Raw genomic sequence first — 16,419 nt, 5'->3', positions numbered from 1 at the left:
GACGAGTCTGCATTTCGACTTAGTTGAACAACATTTGCTATTTTCTGTAACTAGTTTTCTGTTGTTGACAGTTTTTTGCATTCAGTCATATAAAAATCTGTAAAAATTCACACATAGCCTACTTAAAGGTGTTTCAATCATGTGCACGAGTGTAGCAACAAAGATCTTTACTCTGCTTTGTGTTTTTCTTCTTGACGGGACTTTGCCTTCAGTTCAAGCAGGTAAATGATGTTCAGTTTCTAGCTTATCAGAGAACTTGATTTAAAACATCTTTGTAGTGACAGAAATTAAATCTGATTACAAATTCATGCTAGCATTGTGAAATATAAAATAATATTTATATACTCATATAATTAAACATATACAAGTTTTTGACATTTTTTTGACAAATCTGTTCACTGATATCTTGACTTAAATTTTGATCAACATGACAACAGCCTATTTGTCAACACCATTGTTATTGATCATATATGACTGATATTAGAAGTTATTACAGATTAACAGGATAATTTTTCACTGCGTGTCTTTAGTAAATCCTGAAATGTTTCAGACTGTCCTAAATGTTTTGATGTTTTATGTGCTTTCTCCTTCAGACATAAACTACTTTCATTACATTTACACTTCAGTGAACACTTATTTGATGCATATTTTATTCCTCTTCATTGCAGAGAAACACTCGCTGTATTACATTTACACAGCCTTGTCTAAACCTGTGAATCTGCCGGGCATCTATGAATTCACTGCTATGGGTCTGCTGGACGGCACACAGATCGATTATTACAATAGTAAAGAAAAGAGAAAGATTCCCACACAGCCCTGGATGAAAGAAAAAATGCAGGAGGATTACTGGGAAAAAGGCACTCAGTCCAGAAAGAGTAAAGAACAGTGGTTTAATGTGAACGTCCAGATTCTGATGAACCGCATGAGAGACAATGAATCAGGTGAGAAACATTCATACAGTTTAACCTGCATATGATTATCCTACTATGTTTATTATTATTATTATTATCATCATCTCACAAACACAACCACTGTTCTCCATTTCAGATCTCCATGTTCTTCAGTGGAGACACGGTTGTGAAGTTGAGCAGCAGGGAGATGAAGTGAAGTTTCTCAAAGGCATTGATGAGTACAGCTATGATGGAGAAAACTTCTTGTCTTTTGATGATAAAGAGTCTCAATGGGTCGCCTCAGTTGATGCAGCTCTACCAACCAAGAGAAAATGGGACAATGTGCCAATCCTAAACCAATACACCAAAGGATACCTGGAGAAAGAGTGTGTGGACTGGCTCAACAAATTCAGAGAATATAGAGACGAGGAGCTCAGAAACAGCTGTGAGTAAATGTGTTTGTATTTGTTTGATCATCAGCAGCTGTACCATTGGAACTCACTGCTGAACTAATTCATGTCACATTTTTAACCATTTGAAATTATTACTTTTAAAGTTCCCGTCTCTAGATGGAGTGTCTGTTATATTCATTTGCGTTTCTCTAATTGCACTTAATGTGAATGCGTCCTCGATCTGTGTATGTGTGCACGCTGCTAAAGTGAATGCAACTTGTGTATGGGTGCCCTCGTATGTGCTGAATGTTGCCAAAAATCATGTCGTAATTATATTCTAAATAAAAATGATTTACATATTTGAATATTTTTTGTAGAATTTTTACTGAATTTCGAAATTCAGCAAAAAGTCACTTCACACATAATCATGATAGGCAATGTCGGTCCTAGAGAGCCAATGTCCAGCAGAGTTCAGCTCCAACCCTAATCAGACACACCTGAACAATCTAATCAATGTCTTCAGGATTACTAAGGCTATAGGCAAGTGAGGTTTTTTTTTTTTAGGGTTGGAGCTAAATTCTGCTGGACAGCAACTCTCTAGGACTGAAGTTGCCTATCCCTGATCATGACCGATCATTGTTTACATTATTGATCATTGATTGGTGTTACTTAACAGAACTCGTGCACATCCTTAATAATAGTAATGTATTACAGCGTTCTGTATTAGTGATTAAAGTTCCCATGAACCGGAAGTTGCAAGCATCTTTTCTCCAGTGTTGTGACGTATATCCAAGTGAAACGGAATATTGAATAGAGGGCAAAGTTTTACTTTAGCGCTCCTCCTCTCCATCTCTCGCTCATAGTAGACTAAAGGTTGGAGGGGAGTGGTTTACACGTTTTCAACCCAAGCCTCAAACTGACGTCATCAGAGAAGGAACGCTATTCCAGATCGGAAGTAACTTTTCAGATTTTGATTAAAGATTACCGCGACAAACGGATTAATTGTTCACCATAAGACTAGTAATATGCACTAACAAAGTAAATAGGGTCAATTTTGATTTCATGCCGACTTTAATTACAAAAATTATTTTTGAAACAACCCAATACATTCATAAAATGTTTTAACTTTCAGTGATTTAAGACATATTAGAGGTTATTAACTTTTAAGTTTATAAAGATTTTTAGAAAGATTCTTTTTAAAGAAATTGTCTTATAGGAATATAAAATATTTTTAAAGAATGTTCTTAATTGTTTTTCTTTAGATTGCTATTTTCTTACTTAAGAACAGTTAGAAAGAATTTTATTCTTAAGAATGTTTAGTGAATCTGCCCCTGTATTCTCAGCTCCTCCACAGGTTCATGTGTTTGCAAGCATCACTAGCGGTATTGTGGCACAGCATTCCCCTTCGAGAGCTCCTGCAATTTCTACCGAGGGAAGCCTGTACATGTACTGTACAGGGGTCCTAGAAAAGTTAGTGAAGCCACTGTTTGCAAGTAAGTCAAGCAAGGACAAATCCAAGCTGAAACTCACCTGTATGGCCACTGGTTTCTACCCCAAAGACATGATGATGACCATTAGGAAATATCGCGAATCTCTGCCTGAAGATGAGATTGAATCCACAGGAATCAGACCAAACCATGATGGATCCTTCCAGATGAGGAAGAGTGTGGAGATCAAGAAGGAGGAAAGAGCAGATTATGATTGTTTTGTTTTCCATAGTTCCCTCAAAGAACCAATTATCAACAAGTGGAAATTGATTTAACATGCTTTTTAAGCTCTGCTTTAAATGCTGTTTTGTTGTTTGCAACTTTTAGCTTTAGTGTGTTTTTTTAGTTTACGTGTACCCCAATAATCCATTTATATCTTATTGATGCTGAATCTGACTGAAAAGCCTTCATGTAAACTACAAACCTGATTCCAAAAACGTTGGGACACTGTACAAATTGTGAATAAAAAAGGAATGCAATGATGTGGAAGTTTCAAATTTCAATATTTTATTCAGAATACAACATAGATGACATATCAAATGTTTAAACTGAGAAAATGTATCATTTTAAGGGAAAATAAGTTGATTTTAAATTTCATGGCATCAACACATCTCAAAAAAGTTGGGACAAGGCCATGTTTACCACTGTGTGGCATCCCTTTTTCTTTTTATAACAGTCTGCAAACATTTGGGGACTGAGGAGACAAGTTGCTCAAGTTTAGGAATAGGAATGTTGTCCCATTTTTGTCTAATACAGGCTTCTAGTTGCTCAACTGTCTTAGTTCTTCTTTGTCGCATCTTCCTCTTTATGATGCGCCAAAGGTTTTCTATGGGTGAAAGATCTGGACTGCAGGCTGGCCATTTCAGTACCCGGATCCTTCTTCTACGTAGCCATGATGTTGTAATTGATGCAGTATGTGGTCTGGCATTGTCATGTTGGAAAATGCAAGGTCTTCCCTGAAAGAGACGACGTCTGGATGGGAGCATATGTTGTTCTAGAACTTGGATATACCTTTCAGCATTGATGGTGCCTTTCCAGATGTGTAAGCTGCCCATGCCACACGCACTCATGCAACCCCATACCATCAGAGATGCAGGCTTCTGAACTGAACGCTGATAACAACTTGGGTTGTCCTTGTCCTCTTTAGTCCGGATGACATGGCGTCCCAGTTTTCCAAAAAGAACTTCAAATTTTGATTCGTCTGACCACAGAACAGTTTTCCACTTTGCCACAGTCCATTTTAAATGAGCCTTGGCCCAGAGAAAATGCCTGCGCTTCTGGATCATGTTTAGATATGGCTTCTTTTTTGACCTATAGAGTTTTAGCCGGCAACGGCGAATGGCACGGTGGATTGTGTTCACCGACAATGTTTTCTGGAAGTATTCCTGAGCCCATGTTGTGATTTCCATTACAGTAGCATTCCTGTATGTGATGCAGTGCCGTCTAAGGGCCCGAAGATCATGGGCATCCAGTATGGTTTTCCGGCCTTGACCCTTACGCACAGAGATTGTTCCAGATTCTCTGAATCTTTGGATGATATTATGCACTGTAGATGATGATAACTTCAAACTCTTTGCAATTTTTCTCTGAGAAACTTTCTGATATTGCTCCACTATTTTTTGCTGCAGCATTGGGGGAATTGGTGATCCTCTGCCCATCTTGACTTCTGAGAGACACTGCCACTCTGAGAGGCTATTTTTTTACCCAATCATGTTGCCAATTGACCTAATAAGTTGCAAATTGGTCCTCCAGCTGTTCCTTATATGTACATTTAACTTTTCTGGCCTCTTATTGCTACCTGTCCCAACTTTTTTGGAATGTGTAGCTCTCATGAAATCCAAAATGAGCCAATATTTGGCATGACATTCCAAATTGTCTCACTTTCAACATTTGATATGTTATCTATATTCTATTGTGAACAAAATATAAGTTTATGAGATTTGTAAATTATTGCATTCCTTTTTTATTCACAATTTGTACAGTGTCCCAACTTTTAGAATTGGGTTTGTAATAAAATGAATCTAATTAAGCTTGATTTGAATGATATTTCAGTCTGAATGCAAGGGATGGTGTAGACCAGAAATAATCCAATTAACAGGTAAAAAAATGTAAATTCAAATCTTATTTATTTGTATAGTGCTTTTCACAAAACATCTTGGTTACCATTGTAACCCTCCATCCCTGATGAACAACACCAGGGTTTCCCTGACCAACAATTGGGGTCACTTTTGGGAGCCCCAAACACCTCTGATTTATTCAGAAAAGGCCAATGAGAATTGGTGAGTGATATTTGCATGATCGACCACTCCCCAAACATCATATAAGAGGGCTGGTGTGCTTCACTCATTCAGGTTTGTGGGAGGGACATTTAATTATGTCCTTTGCTAATAGGAATGCATTTTCCGTACACAGGGCAACTTTGCCTGATTTTTATTCCAGTAGGGCAAAAGAGGACACCTGGCAAGCACCTGGAGAACCAAATAGCATAGCCGGATCTGACTGTCCTGATGAGCCAGCATGATGTGCACTAGCCCGTATTTAGAGTTTACACCCGAGAAACAATTGTTTTGACATACCTGTGATAGGGTGGTGAAGCACTGGCCGCCATGTCAGGAAGCACATGTCCCAATCGTTTTGGCTAGGGTGTACTGGTACCGCTTTTTGGGCATGTTCTTGATAGTGTTGCCGAGGTGGCCAAATTGTTGGCGAGGTTAAGCCAAAGATGGTGCTCCTGGACCAACATGGTGGACATCACCTGGCTGAGAGCCTGCAGTGTGACCTTCATTGCCCATAGGCTGAAGTTGGTTGCTAAGCGCAGTTCCTGCATCCATCTTGGCTCATAACTACCCTTGTGCAATTTATTTCATGCCTTGGCCTGATACACTTGCAGGATGGCCATGGTTTGCAGGGCGGAACAGCCTGCACAGTGGCACTGCAAGCCTTCGTTGTCAGAGACAAAATGAAAATACATGTCCTGGATGGGAGACTGGACAATTCCACCAGACGCCGGTGTTCTGCGGGGAAGAATGCACTGTGATCGCATACTCCACCTGTGGAACCCCCATATAACCCCTGGCTGCCCCACCGTCGAGGGCAGAAGAACTCTTGAAGGAGGTTTTGGCAGTGTTTGCCTTCCATACTTCGTGAGCTCTTTGTGACATTTCTGGAGAAGAACAGCACTGAGGCAGGGCACGCACACTCTTGGCCCAGATACCCAACATCTAGCCATGAATACTTGGGACAGGGCAGAAGAATGCTTATTGGTGGCCCGGGCAAACATGGCTGCCAACTTTGCATCAAACTCTGAGCTACCAAACCCAGAGGGTGGAAATTCCAGCTGCGTCCTCTGCGTCAGAAGGCATAGGCCCACTCTCTGATGTTGCAGTTGATAATTCGTTCTCATCCGAAGCTTTGCCATGAGGTGAGCCTTTTTAACCTATTCATGAGCTCCACCAGGCGCAACATACATGACGAGGAATGGGAGGCCCACGGGGATTGACCTGGTGTGGATGCTCTCATTGTTGCCCTCATATCGGCCTGAACACTTGCCATCGTGGCCTCATGGCCTTAAAGCAGAAGGATCAGGATAGGGATTGACTGAGGTGACTCCTTCTCTAACCAGAACGAGATTTGCTATACTGCAAGGTTGGCATGGTCATGTTTTCACAGTGAGAACATGAACCATCCATGAATGCAGAGGTGAATGGATGGTCACATCTTTTCAGCTCCAAAGAACAAAGCTGAATGAGTAAAGCATGTTGGCCCTCTTATACCGGATGTTGGGGAAATGGCTGGGCATGCAAATCTCCCTTGCCAATTCTCATTGGCCATTTCTGAATACATCAGAGGTGTTTGGGGCTCCCAAGTGCAACCCCTAATGTTGGTTCGACACAGGCTCCAACGTGATCTACAGAAAGGGAATGCTTGCTTCTACATTACATTTTAGAGTGATCTAATATCAGAGGTGACTGTGTCCACTGCATTTATTGCAATCATTATAATCAGTTATAATAATTGCTTTAATGAGCACATTGTTTCTGCCTTAAATTAACAGGCCTACATGATGTTAGCTAATTGCATGATTTGTATTATCTTGAACTGTACATTTCTGACATATGAACATTGTTTTTATGTTACAAATAGGCATGTAAATGCTTGGATACAAATATTTTCTCAGTCAGATTAAAAAAAAAAGCATTGTTGTGTGTGTTTACATACATTTCACACCTTACAAATGTGCAGTGTTGCCAAAGTTGTGGTTTTACCCCAAATTTGGGCTACTTTGAAAATGCAGTCACGGGAGAGATGACAGAGCCACAGGTTGCACTTTTTTTGGGTTACATTTTTAGGGTACTTTAGCTTCCAAATTTATCTGGAGGCAAAGAAAAAAAATGGATCCTTTTACTAACTTGTATTCATCCTTGGAACTAATTCCTGGCAACCTAAGGACAGCTGAAAAAGAGCAAGTGGCGGAGAGATGGCATGTTTCCTGTCATGTCACAAAGTGTTTGGAATTGTATATTAATTAGACCGAGATGTTTTTGTTCCAAAAAAAAAAAAAAGTCATCATGCATAAATGTGTATGTGAATGACAGGAAAAAATGACCCTCTGTATACGTTTCAGATTGGTTAGTTTAGTGTGGTTTAGCTGTGGTTTTATCTCCATGGCAACAACAAAATAAAACTACTTCCTGCTAGCAATTTCTCAACATGAGTGTACATGGCTTTATATAGACGTGTACAGAAGCTATGAAGTGAGTATATATATATGTATATATATATATATACTACAGGGCTGTTGAATGCTCGAATCTGATTGGTTGACCAACGTTCTAAGATGTGCAGTTATTTTCAGGGAAACGGCTTCACAGCTGAAGTAGTTCTAGCAGGTCTTGACTGCGTTACAGTTCCATAACACTTCACCAAATGATTTCAGCTATCTCAATAGGTCCTTACAGCCTACAACCGCAAAAGAAACAAAACCCACAATGACAATCAAATAAATATAGTAAAGAATAGGATGAAAATGAGAAATTATTTCCATGTTTTTTGCCACAAAATACGTTTTATTGTGTCATGAAAGTGCATACTCTCTCGCTCTCTCTTTTTCAAATGTACACACATACTGTATAGCACGGACACACACTCGCACAGCACTGCTCTGATGAATTAATCAGTAAAATAGTTTAGCAGCTTCAGATACATGACTCACCAGTGAGGTAATAACTGTGTGCTTCTTGAGATAAACTTATAGTTTTGCTATTAGTAGAGACACTGCTGCCGTGAGAGACGCATATACTCAGGTAGGCTAATTCACATACTGTATCCTGCTTATTCTCTCTCTCTCTTAACTGTGTTAACTGTATCAACGGTATTATTCTGCTATCAAGGCTCAAGCCTCCATTACTAGTTCTGAAATTACATTTTGGAATTAGCAATGGAAGCTTGGGATGAGAAATTAGTCTCACACTAAATAGGATTTTTCCAGAGTTTGTGTGCCTGTAATTCTAAAAGTATTAAAGATATCTCAATATCCGTCTATATTCTCATTCTTAATAAAATATTATTTTGTAATCTTCATTTTAAAGGCCCTATAAGGTTCAATCCCATAGTGTGGCTCCATGTTCAAATTGTTGAATTTTACCCATTTTCTATATACAAACCCGATTCCAAAAAAGTTGGGACACTGTACAAATTGTGAATAAAAAAGGAATGCTATGATGTGGAAGTTTCAAATTTCAATATTTTATTCAAAATACAACATAGATGACATATCAAATGTTTAAACTGAGAAAATGTATCATTTTAAGGGAAAAATAAGTTGATTTTAAATTTCATCTCAAAAAAGTTGGGACAAGGCCATGTTTACCACTGTGTGGCATCCCCTCTTCTTTTTATCAGTCTGCAAACGTCTGGGGACTGAGGAGACAAGTTGCTCAAGTTTAGGAATAGGAATGTTGTCCCATTCTTGTCTAATACAGGCTTCTAGTTGCTCAACTAGAGTCTTAGGTCTTCTTTGTCGCATCTTCCTCTTTATGATGCGCAAAATGTTTTCTATGGGTGAAAGATCTGGACTGCAGTCTGGCCATTTCAGTACCCGGATCCTTCTTCTATGCAGCCATGATGTTGTAATTGATGCAGTATGTGGTCTGGCATTGTCATGTTAGAAAATGCAAGGTCTTCCCTGAAAGAGACAACGTCTGGATGGGAGCATATGTTGTTCTAGAACTTGGATATACCTTTCAGCATTGATGGTGCCTTTCCAGATGTGTAAGCTGCCCATGCCACACGCACTCATGCAACCCCAAACCATCAGAGATGCAGGCTTCTGAACTGAGTGCTGATAACAACTTGGGTTGTCCTTGTCCTCTTCAGTCCGGATGACATGGCGTCCCAGGTTTCCAAAAAGAACTTCAAATTATGATTCGTCTGACCACAAAACAGTTTTCCACTTTGCCACAGTCCATTTTAAATGAGCCTTGGCCCAGCGACTTGACTTCTGAGAGACACTGCCACACTGAGAGGCTCTTTTTATACCTAATCTTGTTGCCAACTGACCTAATAAGTTGCAAATTGGTCCTCCAGCTGTTCCTTATATGTACATTTAACTTTTCCGGCCTCTTATTGCTACCTGTCCCAACGTTTTTGGAATGTGTAGCTCTCATGAAATCCAAAATGAGCCAATATTTGGCATGACATTTCAAAATGTCTCACTTTCAACATTTGATATGTTATCTACATTCTATTGTGAATAAAATATAAGTTTATGAGATTTGTAAATTATTGCATTCCTTTTTTATTCACAATTTGTACAGTGTCCCAACTTTTTTGGAATCGGGTTTGTATATATGTATATATATATATATATATATATATATAGCTACACCAAAGGACATCAACCTCTATTCAAAACCATAAACTTCGGGAAAAAAAGTCAGGAAGATAGGCCTACGTAGATGGCATAAAATTTTAAAGCATAACTGAACATCTTTGAAATTTCAGCCAATAAAGCATTTTTGAACAATGGCACTTAAAACTTTGAACTAAATGCTGTTGCAACCATGTATGAATAAATGAAAATGCATATTTTTTAATTAAAGAGAAATAGAGAACTTAGACAACAAGCCTAGTAAGGGCTGCTTTTGGTGCTTAAGACTTTATTATTTTGTGTTTCAATAATGAGCTCCAAGAAGAGCCTACAAGTTAGGCTACTTAAATGAGCATAACACGTTTTTTTTTTTCTATTTAACAACATAGTGAAAGACGAGTTCCCTTTTTGATCATGTCTTCCCTCAGGGAGATTGCATGTTTTCTTGCTTGGCTGAATGTTGCTGAAATCAAAACGCGAACAATAGGTGCGTTTACATGGAGCATTGTAATCAGTTTAAAAGTCCAATATGAATGAAAATGCTCCATATAAACACACCAATCGAAATAAAAATGCACAAACCGAACTAAATTGTAATCGGTTTGAGAGGGATGGGATAAACCGAACAAAATAAAAATTCTGCCATGTAAACGCGTTAAACCGATTACTTTGCATCTATGTCATCACGTCAGTAGGCCAGGGGTCGTCATAATGCACAATGGTGGTGGCAAAATGAAAGGGTTAGTTCACCCAAAAATGAAATTTCTGTCATTAACTACTCACCCTCATGTCGTTCCACACCCGTAAAACCTTCATTCATCTTTGGAACACAAATTAACATATTTATGAAATCCAATGGCTCAGTGAGGCCTGCATAGACAGCAGTAACACTCCCTTTTTCAATGGCCAGTTACTAAAAACATATTTAAAACAGTTCATGTGACTACAGTGGTTCAACCTTAATATTATAAAGGGAAGAGATACTTTTTGTGCACCAAAAACAACAAAATAGCAAGTTTATTCAACAATATCTAGTGATGGGCGATTTCAAAACACTGTTTCATGAAGCTTTGAACGTTTATGAATCTTTTGTTTCGAATCAGTGGTTCGGAGCACATATCAAACTGCCAAAGTCACGTGAACTATTGAAGTTTCAAAACACTTATGATGTAACAAAGCCTCGCTTACTGAAATCATGTGATTTTGGCGCTCTGAACCACTGATTCGAAACAAATGATTCGTAAAGATTCAAAGCTTCATGAAGCAGTGTTTTGAAATCGCCCATCACTAGAAGTCGCCACGATTGTTTCACGATGGCAGTCTTTCATCTGGGACAGCCAAAAATCGTGCAGTGTATCCCAGGCTTTAAAGCCTTCCACAAACTGCTATGTTCGCAAATTTGTCTTAATGGAATGATTAATTCTCAATTTAGAGCATATGCCTGAGAATACAGGACAAACTGATGGGACATTGATGTCTTAAATATGGGACAATTCCGTATTATACGGGACAATTCCGTATTATACATGACGGTTGGCAACCCTACCTATATGCCAATGTAACGAGTGTAAAATTAGCATTATTATTTCACTCAAAATCCTATTTTTTCTGTATTAAAAAATGATAGTTCTATTATCTTGAATATATTGTTTGATTTCATTGTATTGTCTTTTTGATTTAGTTACACTAGTATGCATAGTGCATAGTTTTGGAGTTTATATACGATTGGTAATGAAGTGTACTGGACCTATAAGAGACGCTTAACTTTGGGCGCGCTCTTTCCTCTCAAGTCAGTTCACGAGACGCTAAACTGAGATGAGGATTGTCCGGTGGCTCAGAGCCAAAGGTAACAATATTTCTACATATTAGTTGATGTTTATGTTAAAAACTGTTCTTTGCGGTGTTTTAACTTCATTTACAATGTGGGATTACACCGATGTGCCATTTGTTTTTAAAAGCTCTTTTCTACCCTGAGCATGTTAAGTTTCATAAATGTCTTGCATAAAATAACAGTTCACGCTAAGGTAAACTGAGATGATGATGTCCGGTGGCTCACAGAGCCAAAGATGATGAAGTTTGTTGATATTAATTCTTCGTCTGTCCAGTAAGTCATAGAAGTTTGGTGTCCCATCACGTGGGACCGGTACACCAACACTGTAAGATTTCTATTAGTCATTATTAGAGGTTTTGGGATTTTGAGCAGAGTTTCCATCAGAGAATTACAGGTCTGGTTTATATATTATCATTTACCGCTTTCTCCTTCAGAAGCATACCACATTTATAAGTTAACAGTTATTTCATGCATATTTTATTGCTGTATTATCGCTGTATTACATTTACACGGGCTCTAAACTGTGGATCATCTATGAATTCATTGCTAGACGACAGACAGATCGATTATTACAATAGTGATTAAAAGAAAAGATTTCCAAACAGCACTGGATGAAAGAGGACGAGTCAAGTGAGGAACAGTTTTATATGCTGTTCAAGTGTTTTTAAAAGAAGTATCTTCTGCTCACCAAGGCTACATTTTATATATATATATATATATATATATATAGCCTAGTATGGAATTAATATTCAGGTTCAGAGATAATAGGATATGAAGAAATAATTTACTCTGAGAGAGTTTAACGCCAAATACAATGCCTGCGTTTTAATAACAAAGTTTGAAATAATAAAAAAAAAAGGTGCAGCCTCGTTCTGTTACAAGCTTTACACTTTATAGTTTGCATAGGTTGCAGAGTTTTTCCCTTAGCATAGGCTTTCCTTGTTTGAGTATAGAAATCAAACTTTACATCCCCGGATTCCAGTTGATCTTTAGACATATTCATCTTAGGTCATGTCTTTCTGGTGTTCTATAGTAATGCCCTGTCCAAATAACCACACTTGCGGTCTTGGCCACTTGAGAGCGCCAGGAAGTAAGTGGCTAAGACTGTCTCATGTCTTAGAAAAGCCCAAGTGCAGTGCCCTTAATGCACACTAAACCCACACTATGACACTACCGCCTCATGAGCGGTATTTAAGGCTAAGCGTATCCCATCATGCATTATGTTTGGGAACTCACATGCCCCGAAATCGCGAGATGTCAAGGAAACATTTGAATGTAATTTAAATTAATTATATAGTACATATAATTTGGTAGTAAAATATAAAAGTATTGAACTTTTTATTGATGCAAAGATGAGTAGGCTAAGAGCATTTTGTACATCATTTGCAACTGCTTTTTATCACAATTTTAAAATTGTGTCTTCTGTTAGTTACATAGCGACTACTGAACAGACATTTAGAAGTGTATTTTAAAATGCAAAGTATTGAAAATAATCATTTAAAAAAAGCTGTAAATGCTTTTGCGAGACTCTAAGTGTGTCCCATCGGGTAATCAAAAGTTCTACACACACTTGCAGTCTTCACACCTACTTGAACACTTGAGCCAAATACAGGAAATACGTCATGTAAGTAGACAAGTGGTCAAGTGCAAAGACTGCAAGTGTGGGTATTTGGACAGGGCACTATGCAAAGCATAAAATACATCTTTTGATGGCAGTTTGCCATTTGGACTTATTTTAACTGCTAGAGGCACCTGTTGCCTTTTTATGCCTCATTTCTTTGGAACCCACAGGATGTCAGTTGCAGTTACAGCGTTGAGGCTCTATAGTAAGAGTCTCAACCTTGTCTGTGACATTTCCCAACTCGACCTCAAAACCAGTTTGTGCAACTAATCCTTTCACAGATTTCATTAGTCTTTTGTTTAATCTCTCTTGCTGTCTAATAATAAGCACAAACTGTGTTAAATAGAATTTGACGTGCAAGCAAAAAGGTTTCTGTCCTACAGTGTTTTTTTCTACTTTACCACAGTAAAGAATGTGAATATAATAGGCCTATTTCAAACCAAAAGAAGAAACATTTATAATCCCCTGCGTGAGTGAAGATTTGGGGGAAAAGAAACAAGAGATTCCATGTTCAGTGGAATAACTAATGGAATATTGTTAAATTCACTGCTAATCAGGTGACCAGATCGCGATTCGCAAAACAGAATACAAAACCAACAAAGCTTAAATTTATGAACTCGCGTACCTCTCATGTGGCATGAATCCAAATGTTTCCATGGCGATGTCACATTTAATTGCTAACCTATTATTTATTTTGTAAAAAAAAAGATTTGTGCTTCACTCGTGTCATATTCATGTAAATACTGGCACAGCCCTATTAGTGGGTACCGAATATACCCGGTACTCCCAGTACCACAGAAATGCTAGTATTCTCATATTTTCAAAATTTCAGTACCAACTTGGTTCCGAAGTACCGGTGCTTTTGACAACACTAAAGCCAACACTTGAGAGTTTACAGTTCAAGACTCAGACTGTTATTAATATGGAGATATATAAGCTCAAACATAGAAACAAAAATAAAAAAAATATTAAGAATATATTTTTAAATGTATAAATATTATGTGAATGAAGTACAACATCTTATAACCACAAGTAAAGCCACAAGTGTGGTCATGCTTCATTTCAAATCTGAGGATGATATCTTTATAACTATGCATTTTATGAAGCATATTGTAAGACCATGCCATGTGAGTTTTTATCAAGGCTGTTTAGATGCTAATCATTATGTTATTGCCCTGTAAAAACATATTTGCAGCCTTCTAACTAGTCTTCTAACAAATTTCAAAATTCCATTCGATTTTGATTCACAAGCTTGCAATTTGATATGATTTTCATTCATTTTCGATTCAGTAATGATTATTTTGGATATATAAGGAACAGCTCAAGGAAAAAAAATCTCTCAACTAATGCTGTAAAAGATAGCCTGTATGTGAATCAGTTCTACATTACTATTGAAGGTTAAAATTAATTGATCTGTATACAAAAGTTGAAGTTAAGGAAGTTTTTATAATAATAAAGTTAAAATACTAACTTTACAATTATGTAATTATATTTCTACTCCAATTCGTTATTTAAATGGTGGTTATTATAAAAACTTGATGGATTTATTCAAGCATGCTTGCATTACATATTGAAGAACATTAAAAATTATAATGAATGTGTAATATTGTGCATATATTTAGCGAAATGCTCCTCTAGAGTTCAGTTTTATTGCTGATTAACAAGTAATGGTCACTGAATATTGTTTTTTCTGAGGTAAATGTGACGTCACGTGACATTGCTTACAGGCTGTCTTATTGACGTCTTTTGCTGTTGAAACACTGATTGAGCTATTCCATAAGACAGGATACGGATTTTGTTAAGTTGTACTGTATCTTACAACATACCTTTGGGTGTTCATTCAGGTTTATTTCGCGCTGTAACTGTATTAAATCAGAGGATATGATCAGTTCACGCGTGGTTCGCGTTGCCGCCTCTCTTGAACTGAGGCGCTACAGCGATCTGTCACGCCACATTAAACTGCGCCAAAACGGTTATTTTTTTAATTTCATAATAAAAATGGACAGAATTTGAAATGAGATTTTGTTTAATATCAAAAGTAACAAAACACAAAGATTATTGCCATTTATTGGTTGGGAGGAGCGCTACAATATTCTATTCATTCATCAACTGAAAACGCTAGACTAATCAATTCTTGGGATTTAAAAATCGATATCAGTTCATAAAAAATTAGAACTGATTAAAATCGAGAAATCGATATATAGCAAAGTTCCTTGATTATTACGCCGGAATGAGAATATAGTTCCTAGCCATATCGGCCTAGAAAATCGCAACTTTTCATTTTCCGTCAGTCTTAGTACACGATGTAACTACAGAAGAGTCAAGTTTTAAATAGGAAAAAATATTGAAACTCTTTGGTCATTTTTGAGCGAGATGCTAACGGTCTAATCAGATTCAATGAACTATGCTAAGCTATGCTAAAAGTGGTACCGCCAGACCCGGAGATCGGCTGAATGGATTCGAAAACGGTAAAACTCAACTGTTTAACTCTAGGGGAGTTGGAAAATGAGCCTGTTTTCAAAAAAAGTGGAGTGTTCCTTTAAGTCTTTCTAGCGAACAAACAAAGAAAAAAGCATATTCTTGGGACCTTATGTGAAATAGATTGTGAAATAGAATATAGCTCCTGGCGTGACAGGTGCATTTGAGCCACAATTAGCATCAAGCTACATAACACAATTGAAAAGATTAATATTACACTTTAACTCAAAACTCACTTTAAACAAAAGTTTTGGTTTTTTTTGTCTTTTTTTGTGAACAAGTTGAATTTATGAATTCACATTTGTGTAATCAGTGGCTGAAGAGTTCCCTTTCAAGGGAACTTGCGCTGCGTAATCGCTATGGGAATGCCTCTGCGTGATGTCGTAGTGAAGCACGTATGAAATCTGTCCAATAGGGAGACGGAACGTCATAGGCGGGTGACGTCACTGACCAGGAACTATAAAGCCTACCCGAAAACACACTCATTCAGCTTATGTGTCTTCAGCAAGCGCTACGTGTGATCTTGTCCGTCTTATTTATTGTTGTCTGGTCATACCATCATTTCATGAGTTCACACTTACAAATAATCAGATAGTAAATAGTATGAGTAGTAGTATGCGTATTTGGCGTGCTGTCCGAGGAGAGGGCTCCGAGCTCGGTATTTTGGCCCGGGTTAGAGACGGGCCCAGCCCTATCTTGGCCCTCACCTGCTGCATCCAGTGTGTCAATTCAGAGTCAGGAAGCACGTGTTGCGGTTTCTTCCGCTCCGGTTGACACAGTCACTCTGATGGCGTCCAGTTCTGAGGAACTGGATGTTGTTAGTGTGACAACGGGGGAAACTGAAGACTCGCC

The 16,419-nt window shown here is 37.9% G+C and overlaps 2 protein-coding genes across 1 annotated transcript; both read left to right on the top strand.

Annotated features, from left to right (window-relative positions):
* LOC127509878 (gastrula zinc finger protein XlCGF52.1-like) overlaps positions 1-16,419 on the top strand; it is a 298,674-nt gene that overhangs the window by 27,870 nt on the left and 254,385 nt on the right.
* LOC127510059 (H-2 class I histocompatibility antigen, Q10 alpha chain-like) lies at positions 44-3,143 on the top strand. The gene is made up of 5 exons (XM_051889575.1): positions 44-221; positions 669-941; positions 1,048-1,335; positions 2,626-2,666; positions 2,793-3,143. Exons 1-5 carry the CDS (start codon positions 140-142, stop codon positions 3,042-3,044), a joined length of 936 nt encoding a protein of 311 aa, XP_051745535.1. The 5' UTR covers positions 44-139; the 3' UTR covers positions 3,045-3,143.

Source organism: Ctenopharyngodon idella, chromosome 3, assembly GCF_019924925.1.
Source record: "Ctenopharyngodon idella isolate HZGC_01 chromosome 3, HZGC01, whole genome shotgun sequence".
NCBI classification, from domain to species: domain Eukaryota; kingdom Metazoa; phylum Chordata; class Actinopteri; order Cypriniformes; family Xenocyprididae; genus Ctenopharyngodon; species Ctenopharyngodon idella.
Note: the sequence above shows the minus strand (reverse complement) of the source record. Positions and strands in the feature narration are given on the sequence as shown.

What these genes read in the sequence shown, in the direction of transcription:
- LOC127510059 (XM_051889575.1), top strand. Translation starts at nt 140, where the DNA reads ATGTGCACGAGTGTAGCAACAAAGATCTTTACTCTGCTTTGTGTTTTT. An exon ending in TTTGCCTTCAGTTCAAGCAG is followed by an intron (nt 222 to 668) that starts GTAAATGATGTT and finishes TCTTCATTGCAG; the next exon opens with AGAAACACTCGCTGTATTAC. An exon ending in CGAGGAGCTCAGAAACAGCT is followed by an intron (nt 1,336 to 2,625) that starts GTGAGTAAATGT and finishes CTGTATTCTCAG; the next exon opens with CTCCTCCACAGGTTCATGTG.